This window comes from Artibeus jamaicensis, unplaced genomic scaffold, assembly GCF_021234435.1.
Source record: "Artibeus jamaicensis isolate MK-2021 breed Jamaican fruit bat unplaced genomic scaffold, CSHL_Jam_final contig_685, whole genome shotgun sequence".
NCBI lineage: Eukaryota > Metazoa > Chordata > Mammalia > Chiroptera > Phyllostomidae > Artibeus > Artibeus jamaicensis.
In genome coordinates this window covers 17,576,406-17,588,639 of record NW_026521924.1, presented here as the reverse complement: position 1 = coordinate 17,588,639, position 12,234 = coordinate 17,576,406, and the positions used below count along the sequence as shown (strand labels likewise).

The 12,234-nt window shown below is 49.4% G+C and overlaps 2 protein-coding genes across 10 annotated transcripts in view; one reads left to right on the top strand and one right to left on the bottom strand.

Moving 5' to 3' along the window:
- NCOA6 (nuclear receptor coactivator 6) overlaps positions 1–2,187 on the top strand; it is a 95,400-nt gene extending 93,213 nt beyond the window's left edge. For 8 of the 9 annotated variants that reach the window (XM_037164655.2, XM_053671007.1, XM_053671006.1 and 5 more), the window contains one exon: positions 1,623–2,185. In XM_037164655.2, the coding sequence (XP_037020550.2) occupies positions 1,623–1,666 (44 nt within the window). In that variant the 3' untranslated portion in view covers positions 1,667–2,185. Of the gene's footprint in view, positions 1–1,622 lie in introns of all 9 variants that reach the window. The other variant, XM_053671011.1, reaches the window with a different exon arrangement.
- Positions 2,188–3,300: 1,113 nt separating this feature from the next.
- TP53INP2 (tumor protein p53 inducible nuclear protein 2) lies at positions 3,301–12,234 on the bottom strand. The gene is made up of 4 exons (XM_037164548.2): positions 12,000–12,234; positions 7,934–8,108; positions 7,247–7,538; positions 3,301–6,682 (listed from the first exon to the last, which is right to left on the bottom strand). Exons 2-4 carry the CDS (start codon positions 8,055–8,057, stop codon positions 6,430–6,432), a joined length of 669 nt encoding a protein of 222 aa, XP_037020443.2. The 5' UTR covers positions 8,058–8,108; positions 12,000–12,234; the 3' UTR covers positions 3,301–6,429.

Sequence of the window (12,234 nt, the reverse complement as noted above, 5' to 3'; positions counted from 1 at the left end):
CAGAAGCCCCAAAACATTGCACAGGTCACTTCTTGGACAGGTTGAAGCCTCACTTGTTAGCAATTACTATAGCTAACAGAACAGTAAAATTTTGGGGTTCTGTGCCTACCTTTTGAGTCTGGGTTCTCAAAGTAGGATACAAAAGAGAGAAGAAAAATTGCTTAGAACGCTGAATCTAACATTCAGCATCAGGAAATTCAGCCTAATTTTCAGAAATGGATAAATCTTGATTCATTTTACAAATTAATGTGTTAGAAAATATTTTTTTCTTCTTGGCAGGAAATAATTTTAAAATACTGTTTTCATATTAAAACCAAAATATCTACTGTGGAGCAGCATGAAGAATGAGGGTGAATTTTTAAGATCAATATGAGATTTTAAATGTTTACATTTGAAAGCAAACTATCATATTCTGCTATAAAAAAACTTGTGTGAAAAAGTTTTTTTAGAAACATGGTTTAAATATACGATCGAATTGATTTAAGACACTATGATAATAAAAAATTAAAACACACTTTCCCGTTATGTCATCATATGTGTAAATCAGTCATTCAGTTTCCATCTCTTCTGTGAAGACCTCAGGCTTACCTGGGCTCACAGAGCAGGCTGTGGTTTGCTCTGAATTGCTTTCATGCCTGTATGTATCCACAGCCATGATATACCTGGCTAGGTCACAGTAGACACTTGTTGGCCAAGGGTCATGGTCATATTGTTTAGAAACTTTGATTATAGCATGGCAATAAGAGTTGCTTGCTGCGGGCCTGGCCAAATAGCTCAGTTGGTTAAATCATTGTCCTGATACTACCAACGTTGTAGGTTTGATCTCTGGTCAGGACATATACAAGAATCAATCAATGAATATATAATTAAGTGGATCAACAAATCAATGTTTCTCATTCACACTCCCTTCCTCTCCCTCTAAAATTAATTAAAAAATAATGTTGAGGTTTCTTACTGTAAAACTGGCTTGACTCCAAAAGGGATCCAGAAGCTGGTTTTTGTACCCTGGCACAATTTACTCACTTGTTTAGCATTGCTCATTGATTTCTCAACAAAAGCACTGTTAGTCTGTCTATCATTTCTTTGAGTGATGGGAACTGGCAATGAGGATTGTGGGGTTAACTGCCTAGCTAAACGTGTTCTTCCCATTCTGCCACTTTTTCAAACAGGTACATGTGTTTAATTTCCCACCACCTATATTACATTTCCCCAGTTGCCAGGCCGTAGTACACAGGACTGTACCCTCTTCTTATAGAAGCCCGAGACCCTCTTCACAGTGAGTGCTCCTTCTGAGGCCCTTAGATTCATAGCCAACAGAGCTCCATTTAGGTCAGCACGTGTTCTTGCGGATTGCCTAAGAGACACTGCTATGAAGAGTTGCCTCAGCCATGGCTGGTGTGGTTCAGTGGATTGAGTGCCAGCCTGCAAACTGAAAGATAGCTGGTCAGATTCCCAGTCAGGGCACATGCCTGGGCTGTGGGCCATGTCCCCAGGTGGGAGCGTGCAAGAGGCAACCAATTGATGTTTCTTTCTCCCTTCTTCTCACTCTAAAAATAAATAAAATCTAAAAAAAAAAAAAAAAAGTTGCCTCAGCTGACCATATCCTTCCTTTCCCCCCACAGACATAACCAGTGCGGTGCAATCCAAGCGAAGAAAATCCAAGTAAACAAGCTGGACAGCGACTTGATATTTGTAAATGTGTGTGAATTTTACAAAATGCAATTTTCAGCTGTGACTTTTTAAAATCCATTTCTGTACAGATAGTCATTTTAATAATGTGGCCCTTTTCCTAGTCCCTGCAACCTGTTTCATAAAGTGCAATGAGGAAAGAATTGTTGAACCCTTTTGGTGTTGATGAAGTTCAAGGTTTCTAAAATGTTGCCATGTATTGAGAGGAGCTAATGCGATTCTGTTACTAGTTTTCACATTTCCTAAGCAGCCTAGAGTACAGGGTAAGCATTTTTAGATCTTCTAATGATGTATTGTGCTGTGGAAGTACTGTGTGGATAGCAGTAGCGGGGGGTGGGGTGGGCAAAAGGAATCGTCTCATCTGGAAATGTAAATAATTTTATTATATAGTGTTTTGGATGTATTTGTTGTAGAAATGGACCAGTGAATAAAGAGAATCTAAGCATTTGTACAATGTGAAATACTGAATGTGTTAAATAAATGTCATTGTCCTAGAACATAAATGTATGTTATTGGTGGATTATAGGGTGAGCAAGCCCTTTTCTTTGGATCATAAATGAATAGGAACAGCCTTCTTCATGAACTAGAATCCCACATTGTCCTGATTGCACCTGGCAAGCTGAGGAAGCTGTAACATTCTTGCTTACTCAACTCATGCTTGGCTTTCCAGAAACTAGCCCTGTGCAACACTGTACTGGGCACTTTATGTGTTGCTCAAATTTCTTTTGATTGCAAATAACAATTGAGGGGATCAAAGGCCACCCAGGATTTTCGAGGGACAGGAAGTCATCGGCAATCCAGATAGCACTTTCTCCACCTTATACAACTGCTTCTCCAGGCACATGATGGATTGCTCCAAAACAAGTTTATACCTCCTTCATTCAAGAGATAAGCCCAGCCTGACCAGCAAGTTTCTTTGTAAAGGCATCGAGAATCTAGCCCAGTCTAGTTCAGCTTTCCACCTTCAGTCCAGTTCTGTGGTTAGATGTGGCAGTTCCCCCATAAAAGCAGTCAGTGTGTGTTATATACTTCAAAAATGTCCATGACATTCCACTCTTCGGTGGTTCTGTAACATCTGTATCAGGCTTAAGGGTGACTTACCGTCTACATGCCCATGTTTTTCCTTTCCTGGCTCAATTCTTTTCTAAAAATGTGTAGTCTACAAGCCAGCTACTTCTCTCCCATCCTAACCACTACCTACCTACCTTCAGGGACTCAGATGCTTGGAGCACTATTTTTGTCTTGGTCTGGGTCTCAGCCTTCTGCTGTGTCTCCTGCATCTAGACATATACTCCATCCTTCCCACTGCCATAGCTCCTTGCCTTTGCCAAAACCCCATGACTGAGACCAGAAGGATAAGTTGGTGATTCTCTTTCATATTCTTATTCTCATCTCTATTTCAACTGTCTTTATTATATATGTTTCACATTACAAGGATCCTCTAGAAGAAGTTATGAGTCAGACCCCACACCAACTCTGTTCCCATCTATCCTCTTCCCTCCCTTATGACATGCACAAGAACCAAAGCCAACCTGGTAATAATACCCTCTGCCAATACTGTGCTTAAGATTGCAAAGTGCTTCTCCTACTTTAGTCAGGCAGAAAGCATAATGTGCTTTAAATATATTTTTATTTGTTTTTTCTTTATATTTTTTCTCCCATAGAGGGATAACATTACAGTCTAACAATCAGAAACCTGTTACACACATACACAGGCATGCCACACGACTGTGTTGAGGTGGTTGTGTCCTTGAGTCTGTTGACATGTCAACATGGTCAGCCAGAGTCTCCTCATTTCAGCCCGTCTCAACACAAAACACCCAAGAGGGGATGCACTCAACTTGGTTCCATTCGGAACTAGGTGGCAGGGCAAGTGGGAAGATATAAGGGGTTATAGTGTGTCTGCATTAGGTCCCCTCACATAAAGCCACATGGATCTGAGGAGGCATCCAAGGGCTCTGGTAGGGTCCTTATTGCACCTAAGATATTATGGGTCAAAGCTATTGATCAGGGTACAGGCAGGAGCTGGGGAGCAGGCATACTTCAAAACGGCATCAAACTGCACTCATACACACGTGATACCCTGCTGGGGCCAGACTGGCAAAGGCTGGAAAGTGACACCCAGCTTGAAGAGAGCACTCAGACATATTGGGGAATTATTGTAAGTTGCCCTTTGATGTAACTGGGACTCACCCTAGAAACGGGTCCCTCTGACATAGTTTTGGCAAAGTGCTGGTAGTATTGACATTAATACTCACAACCTGGAACAAACTTCTCCAGGGTCTCTGAAAACGTCAGTCAAGACAGACTCTCTAACCCCCCTCCTGTCTAAGGTTGCATAGGACTTTGTGAATTCTGGTTCCCTCGTATATTCAAGTTCTGTGGTTTAAAAAAAAAATCCTGAAGCATGCTCAACATGAAAGGCACATACACAGTCAATACAATATGATGAGGTCTGATGCTTCAGGAGTCAGACTAGCAGGAGACTGAGTAGTGTTGGTTCTTAGAAATCTATACACAATTAAAATATTGCCACACTCAAATGCTATAGAATCTATAGGAAAGTACAAAAACCTATGAGCCTTTCAAACTGCCAGGTGATGAGATTGGAAGATTCTAGAACTACAGGAGCTCCAGAAATATGGGTAAGGGAAGGGCCTTTTAAAATTTGAGCCTAATCCCCTATTACTACTCTTCCCCCACCAGAAGGATCATGGGCACTGCCCAGGACTGAGCCTAGGCCCCAGCTGGCAGCAAAGGCATAAGCAAGAAGAGTTGGAGGGAGTTTCAGCTCTTGGAAGTGCTGAAGACCACAAGCTGGCTGTGACCAAGGGGTAGCTGGAAGAAAAAAGTGACTAGGTAATGAGGAAGAACCTTGAGGACAGAAACAAGGTTGCCAACTACTGGGGCCCTAGTGGACTGGTATGGGGACTTTGATCAGCTCTTAGTGTAGATCTGGCTTACTCCCTTTGATAGGAGACCCCAACAAAGCTTCCTCTGTCCCCATCCCGGCATCCATTGGGCTACCCACTCCCTTACCCACACATCCCACATGAGGCTTGGGGCTACAGGGTCTGGAAGGGCAGCTGCCTTTGCCCTCATGGGAATGCAGTTATCTCCAAGCCTCCACTTGAGTGTGAGACCTGGAATTGGGGTAAGGGAGGAAGACCTATGTTAGTATGTAACAGGAGATCTTGTAAGTTTTGAGGAAGAGAGAGCACACACTAGAAAAGGACAGTTAGAAAGAGAAAAAGGGAAGCAACTCGGGGCATCCCAAAAGGCTGTTGCTGGTGTCTGAGCCCAAAATTCAGTCCCACCATGAGAAGGGCAAAGCTGGCTGCCCCTGTTCCTTCGGTTTCACCCAGGGATTCAGGTTCCCTCCTCCAGGTATTTACTGGAGGAGAAGGGGAGGGGAACCATAGGGCACCCATTTCTCCCCAGCAGCCTAGAAAGGAAGAGAGCACGCAGAGAAAATGAGGAGAGTCCTCTGAAGGCCCTGAACCTGGATAGTGACTTGTTGGGGATTGGGACACTGAAGCTCCTGGCCTCCTACCCAGAAGTGTTTATTAGCCACCCTGGGCAGGGTGTGAAATATAAAGCCAGAGGCAAGATGAAGGCTGAGCTGTCAATCTTGGGATAGGTTCACCCCTATCCCAACAGCTTGTCTTCCCCAGCATCATTCCTCTGCATTCTTTCTCTGGGGTGTGCACTTTCCCTGCCTCGAAGCCCTCTGGCCTGCATCTCTCCTAAGCTAGTTCTAGCACCTTGGGCATGTGAACAGATGGCCAGAATGGCAGGGCTTTGCCCAGCCTCTATCCCTGCGGTGACATATTGGGGGTAAGGTGGCAAGGTACTAACTAAACCTTTCAGACCCCGGGGGACTGCAGAAGGGTAGCTTTCAGGAAGGGATTTGGGAGGTGGGGGCAGACTCTAGACTCTGACCTGAGAGCAGGGTTTGGCCTCTCTGAGCAAGCACAGAGTACCAGCTCCCATGGTGCCCTGCTTCCTACAGCTTCTCAACCTGTCTGTCCTGTCTATATTTCCAATAGGCTGCCTATTTGCCTTGATTCCATCCACCTTCTCCCTCTAATTTACATCTCACAGCCCTCTTCCACATACTTTCCCTTTCTAGGCCTAAACAACTACAAGGAGCCCAGCCCCCAGGGGAGGAGGGAAGATGAGACTAAACACAGAAACCTTTAGACTCAGCCCCCCTCCCCACCCTATCCATTTGAGAGGGAATTACTGGGAATGAATAATAAGGAAGCAGGAGCTAGTGTAGTGCCAAACATGTGATAGGGTGAGGCTTGTAAAGTGGGATTTAAAGTGAGGAAAGAGCCAGATCTGGGGACTGGAAGAGGAGACTCTTAGAAATAGGAGTGGGCCAGAAGTAGAGGACAGGAGGGCAAGAATGAAGGGGAATGTCAGTGCAGAGATGGGGATGGACACCACAGAAGGAAGAAGATAGGGGAGAGGAAGGATTAGAGATGTTGGGCATAGGGGCAAGAAAGAAAGAGGGTGAAGGGCAGGAAGAGGTTCAGAGGGGGATTGGAGAGTCAGGAATGGGGAAATCAAGAGGATTGAAAAGGAGGCTAGTAGCCCACCTCACACACTTAAGTAGAGAGGTTGTGGTATCTAGCCCCAGGCGGGCTGTGGGCGCCCCTTGAGCAACACACACTGGCTGCGGCGAAGGGGCATGACTGGGGTCAGCAAGGGGTCTGTGGTTCGGCCGGTAGACGCTCAATAGTTGAACTGGCGCTGGCACGGCTGGTAGATGAAGCTGCCCTGGTGCTTGGGCCTGCGCGGACGGCTCTCGCGGGCGCGGTTCTGCCGTTGCATCACCTTGGCGCTCAGCACCTGACGCTCTGCTCGCTGACGGGCCCGCTGCAGCCGCCGTACCTGGCCCGCCTTCTCCAGCACTGCAGCCCGCGCAGGCAAAGGGGCGGCTGCGTGGTGCAGGGCCCGGGGCTCCTGGTGGACCGGCGCCAGCTCCCTGCGGGGGCAGAGCGGACTCAGGTTCAGGGCCGGACCAATGCGGGGCTAAGGGGAGCACTGACACTTCCCACCCTGTCCCTGCACCTCCGCCCCAGAGCACTACAGTCTCTACTCATATGGGGGCACCCAACGCCCTTCTTCGGGGAACCAGCCCATCTTCCAAGTCAACCTGGAGATAGATCCTCGGTGCTAGCCCCTGTGACAGGTAAAAATCCACACCCCAGGGAAAAGACTCCAACCTCTAATTCGGCCCTTGCCTTTAGTACAAGCCTCTAGAAGCCGCACCCCCTTGACGGTGGGACAGTGCCGATCTCGCCGCTGCCCAGACTCTTGGCCACGCCCCTCCCTATTCAAAGCCCCGCCCCCTCACCCTCAAGCTATCTGCGGCTTCCGGGCCCTGAGAGGCCCGACCCTTTGCCTGGAAGACCGGCCTCTAAAGGCCCCGCCCCCTCAGTGTCCGGGTGGGCACCTGGGCTTGCTTGCCCAGCCTCCAGGCACAGACACTCGCTGGCCTCCTAGACACGCCTTTCTAGGACTCCGCTCTACCCCGGCCGCTGCTCACCCATCCTCGCTAAGGTCACCACGAGGCAGGTCCGCGTCGGGGTGCGGGGAAGGGGGCCCAGGCTCCAGCACTATGGTGCTGCCGGTGACGTAAACAGACATGCTGGGGTGCTCGATGAGGAGGTCCTCCAGAGGGCTGCTCTGGAGGCGGACAGGCCCGAGTTCAGGGCCCTCTGCAGTAAAACAGGCGGGAGGGGTAACAAACCAGCTCTCGTCCATCAAGGAGGGTGCGGGCGGAGGGCGGCCCGCTGGGGTGGGGGCGGCCCCCGGACTGGGTGGAGCCGAGCAGCTGTCTACGAGGCGCGGGAGGGGGCGCCATGCAGGGGAGGGGGAGCAGCGGGGAATGACACACAGACACAGGACACAAGGGGGCGGGGAAAGAAAAGGCATCGTTAGTCAGACCCTTGGCCCTGTCCATCGCGCTCAAGGGGCACCCACAAGCCAGGGGCCTCGACCTGCCACTCTCGTGTACGTGAGGTGTGGGCCCCAACATGGAGCCGCCAGGAGGTGGCCTGGGCTTGCATGGGATGTTACCCCACCTGCAGTGTCACTGCCTCAGCCCCAGTTTGCCCAGCAGGCCTTCCCCAGTCCCGGGCCTAGCAGCTCCCTTCCCCTTTGCTGCTTGGCCACCTGACCTTCACAGGCCTAGGTAATCAGTCATAGTTCTGGGCCCCGACTTAGGCCTCACCCGGCAGGTCAATGATGAGCCAGCCATCCACTTCCTCCTCCGCGGAGACGAAGGCTTGGGGGCAGCCAAGGTCCTCAGGGGGCGGGGGGTTGCTGAAGAAGAGGCTGGTGAGGCGCTGGAACATGGTGGGGGAGTGAAGCGGTCTCAGGGGGGTGTCCTATAGCAGTGCAAAAACCTGACAGGCATATAGAGAAGAGTCAGAGCCACCACTGACTGAAGTCCACCCTCACTCCTGCCTGGGGATACCACCCCAAGCCACCATACCAGATCAGAGAGGGAGGTTTCCCTCCCTCAGCAGGGAGGTTTCAGGAAGCTCTGTGGTATGTGCGCTTTCTGGTAGGTCACCCTGCTTTTACGCTTTTCTATTTTCTGTGTGACCTTAGGAAGTTACTTAACTTATCTGTGCTTTTCTTTTTTGACAAATGGCAATGAGAACAGTACCCTCTTCTGGGTCCTTATAAAAATCAAATAAGCTATTAATAGTATCCTCCTCTGGGCTCTAATAAAAATTAAAGGAGCCCAACACAAAGAGCTTATAACAGTACCCTTTAATCAACTAGTTATTAATATTACTGCATGCTCTAGGAACATGGAAAGAGAGGTATATATGACCAGACTCTGTCAAGGAAGGTCTTCAGGGGATTGAACCAGCTGGACCTTGAAGGGTAATTAGGATTCGCCAAGCAAGGAAGAAATTGCCCTATGTTGTGATTATTTATCATTATCATAATATTGCTAACATTCATGTGCCAGGTACTATACTAAACACTTTACCTACATTGCCTCATGTAATCCTCACAACTCTAGGAAGTGAGTATCATTATTATCCCTCTTTTACAGGTGAAGAAACTGAGGCTAAGAGAAGTAAGGTAACTTGCCCAAAGGCAGCACCCATAATCACTATATCCCATTGCCTTTGCTGGGTGTCTGTGAATTAGGCATTTTTAACTTGGTGGCCAAGGGCCAAATGGTCCATGCGCATTTTCCTGGGGCAAAGAACCCTGGTTTCATGATTTCCTAAACAGCACTACTTGAGCCCAGACATTAAGAACCATTCCTTGATCCTGCATGGTCTGAAAAGTGCTGGCTAGCAAAAATCCCACAGAACTGTTTGATTGCACAGGCCTCAGTTCTGTTTGTGAAATGAGCTTGGAAGATCCTATTCCCACAGGTCCTCCCCCTTCTAACCCCCTACTCCCAAGCTCCTGCTCAAGGGCAGCATCCCCAGCTAGGAGGAAGATCAGGTTGCCTGGCCGAGCAGAGAGACAACAGGTCATTGGGAGGTGATGGTGGAGGGAGGGAGCTGTTACACCCCAGGAGCCCTTAAGGATCAGCACTGAGGGTTAGAGCAGGACTCAAGGCCTCAGTCAGCCCTTCCCTGGGTGAAGATGAGGAAGAAAACCCCCTGCTTCAGGAATGCAGACACCAAGGAGGTGGCTATAGATTTGTTCCTCTCCCCACCTCAGCCTACCTCAGGACTAGACCTGGGCTCAGGGCCCACTAGATGTAGGCCCTAAAGCTTGACCCTCTATATTTGTCCCCTGAAGATGGTCGATAGTTTTGGTACTGAGCCACTTGTCACCTTCCTCAAAGAATGTTTCTGCACTTCCTATAGAACTCCCTGGGGACATGTCCATATTTTTGGGGTTGGCCAAAAAGTCCATTACATTTTTTCCATGAGGTAGCTCTAGTAGTGCTTAGTTGTCTTTAACTTCATTCAAAAACAATTTTGTTATATTGTATTGGGACAGCTGTCATATCAGTGTGTATTTTTTAAAAACATCAAAATTGGTGAATTTTTTGCAGCTATTTTAACATTGAAGAGGGAAGGAAATAAGCAACATTTTTGCATATTGTGCTTTATTATTTTAAGAAAGGAAAAATGCAACTGAAACACATAAGATTTGTGTAGTCAATGGAGAAGTGCTTAATCTCCAACCCTGAGTGTATTTCCATATTTGCAGACCCACACATTGAGCTCCAGAAGGAAATGTTTCCTGGGTGCTAGCTTCCCTGGTGGGAGATCTATGGGGATTGTGGTAGGTTGGGCCATCCCACCTAGTAGCTGCCCAGCACCAGCCACATAACCCAGCCCATCTGTAGCCACAGGGAGGAGTCAGTGATTCATTTACAAAAAATCCAGAAAGTTTGGCCCTTCCTGAGGGAAGTTTGGGGCCTTAATGAGGAACCCCCGCTTTCTAAGGACCTACTACTTCACTGAGAAAATGAAGTTAAGAGTTGTTTCGGGGACTATCATATTCACCCAGTCCATTTCACAACCTCAGGATCAGAAGATGTAAATCTATCTAAAGGGCACACAGCTAGATGGTGGCAGGGTAGGCGGAGCCTCAGGTCACTGAGCCTCCAGTCCAGAGCATACACAGAAAAACCTCAGCAAATAACCCCCCAAAATATTCAGATAGGGAAGTCAGACATGAATCAGACCTTGATCAAGTCACTGCTCCCCTCAGACCCCCTCTGCCCAGCTATGAAACAGTCTTGGGCTCCTGATACCAGGATTCATCATGCATTTGCTAGAGCACCCACTGTGTACCAGAGCCTGCTCAAGGGCCTCCTCAAATTACAGACAGATTGAGGTAAGGGAACCTGGGGGTGGGGGAGGAGCTGCCTGCCCGAGGTCACAGCAAGTCAGTGACAGAGCCAAGAGTAGCAGCAGCACCAGCCAGCCAGTGCCCTCCCCTTTCATGACCACTGGGGAGTCTCCCGGATTTTCTTTCCCAGTCCTGCCAACTTCCTAGTTCTCACATTCCCAGCCCTACTCCAGGGAGAACCATGTAGCAGCTGTGACCAGAATAGTACTTGAGCCCAAAGCTACCTCTACCCCAGCCCATCCTCGAGCAAAGCTCACCCAGCCTCTAGGCCCATCCACTTAGAAAGTCAGAAGCTTTTTCTCCTACCCTTTTTCCTGCCCCTCTCAGTGAGCAGAGAGGGGCAGCACAAACCTTATCATTACTAGCATTAGGCCAGGTCATGTCCTTCTATCCAACAACTCTGGGGATTGGGGAGCTGATGAAGGGCCAAACTCTCACCCTAACCCCACCCTAAAATCAGCCCTGGAGACACCCTGATGCAGCCAATGACTCACCTTTCTGTGGTCAAAACAGCTGGGAGACAGCAATTTTATTAGGCCCTGGGACTCAAAGTACAGAGTAAGGGTCAGGGCCACAAAACGAGACCCAGTCTCCAAAGAACTCCTGAAAAAAATCCAGGAGCGAGGACACCTAGGAGCCCTATCAAATTCGGAGGGTACTGGGCCCACTGAAGTGTCCTCAGTCACAGAAGGATGTGTAACTTTTTACTTCTATTGAGTTCCTACTAGGCATGTGCCCATGGCTAATGCATCTGTTGCTCACTCAGTAGGCATGACCCTAATTGGCTTCATTTAGGACCACCACGAGTAAGCCACATCTCCTCTCTGGGCCTCAGTTTCTCCTTCTGTGAAATGGGATCTAAGACCCCTAGTTTGGAAGCTGGAAGTGAAGTCAGATAAGTAGCTGCACACATCAGGGATTAGGATAATGTTGTTATGTTAGACCCTGGGGTGTGGAGCCTGGAGCCACAAGGAGGAGATTCCAGCACTATCTGGTGCTGCCCCAACGACCTGGAGCTAGAGCTCCAGGCCTCCCTTCAACTCCTGACAACCCCCACCCTGCCCCGAACCTAGACTCAGCAGCACAATCCGAACCCCTCTCCAGTCGCAAGGAGAAAGTCAGTGATCAGAGGCCTGACCTCAGCCCCTGGATTAACCCAGGAAACTGCCAAGGCCCCTCCGGGCCCCTCTGCCTTTCAGCGTCCCTCACCCAGCAGCCCCAACACAGTGCCCACCGGGTCAGGGGAGGACACGCGACCCGAAGGGGGAGGGGGCGGTGCCGGCCTTAGTGACGTCTCAATGTCAAATGCAAATAGAGAGACGTCACGGTCTACCGGGCTTGCAGCAGCCAATCGGGAGACGGGAAAGCGCCCCCGCAGCCGCGGGCGGAGACAAACAAAGACCCAGAAACTGGGGGCGCAGGGAGCCCCCTGACTAAAGCTGGTTGGAACTCACCTGGGTATCCGGGCGGTGCAGCCGACTGGGCAGCGCTGAGGTAGTTGTGCCGCGGAACGGCCGGGGGTCGGCGGCTGATCACACTCCAGGCCGCATCCCGGGGACTGGTCAAGGAGGCGGCGTAGCTACTCGTTGGGCGCCCGTGGCTGCTGCTCTCGCCTGCGGGGCTTTGAGTGTGTGCAGCCGCGGCTGCTGGGCTCGCAGCACAAATTGGAACGTTCAAACAGCTGATTGT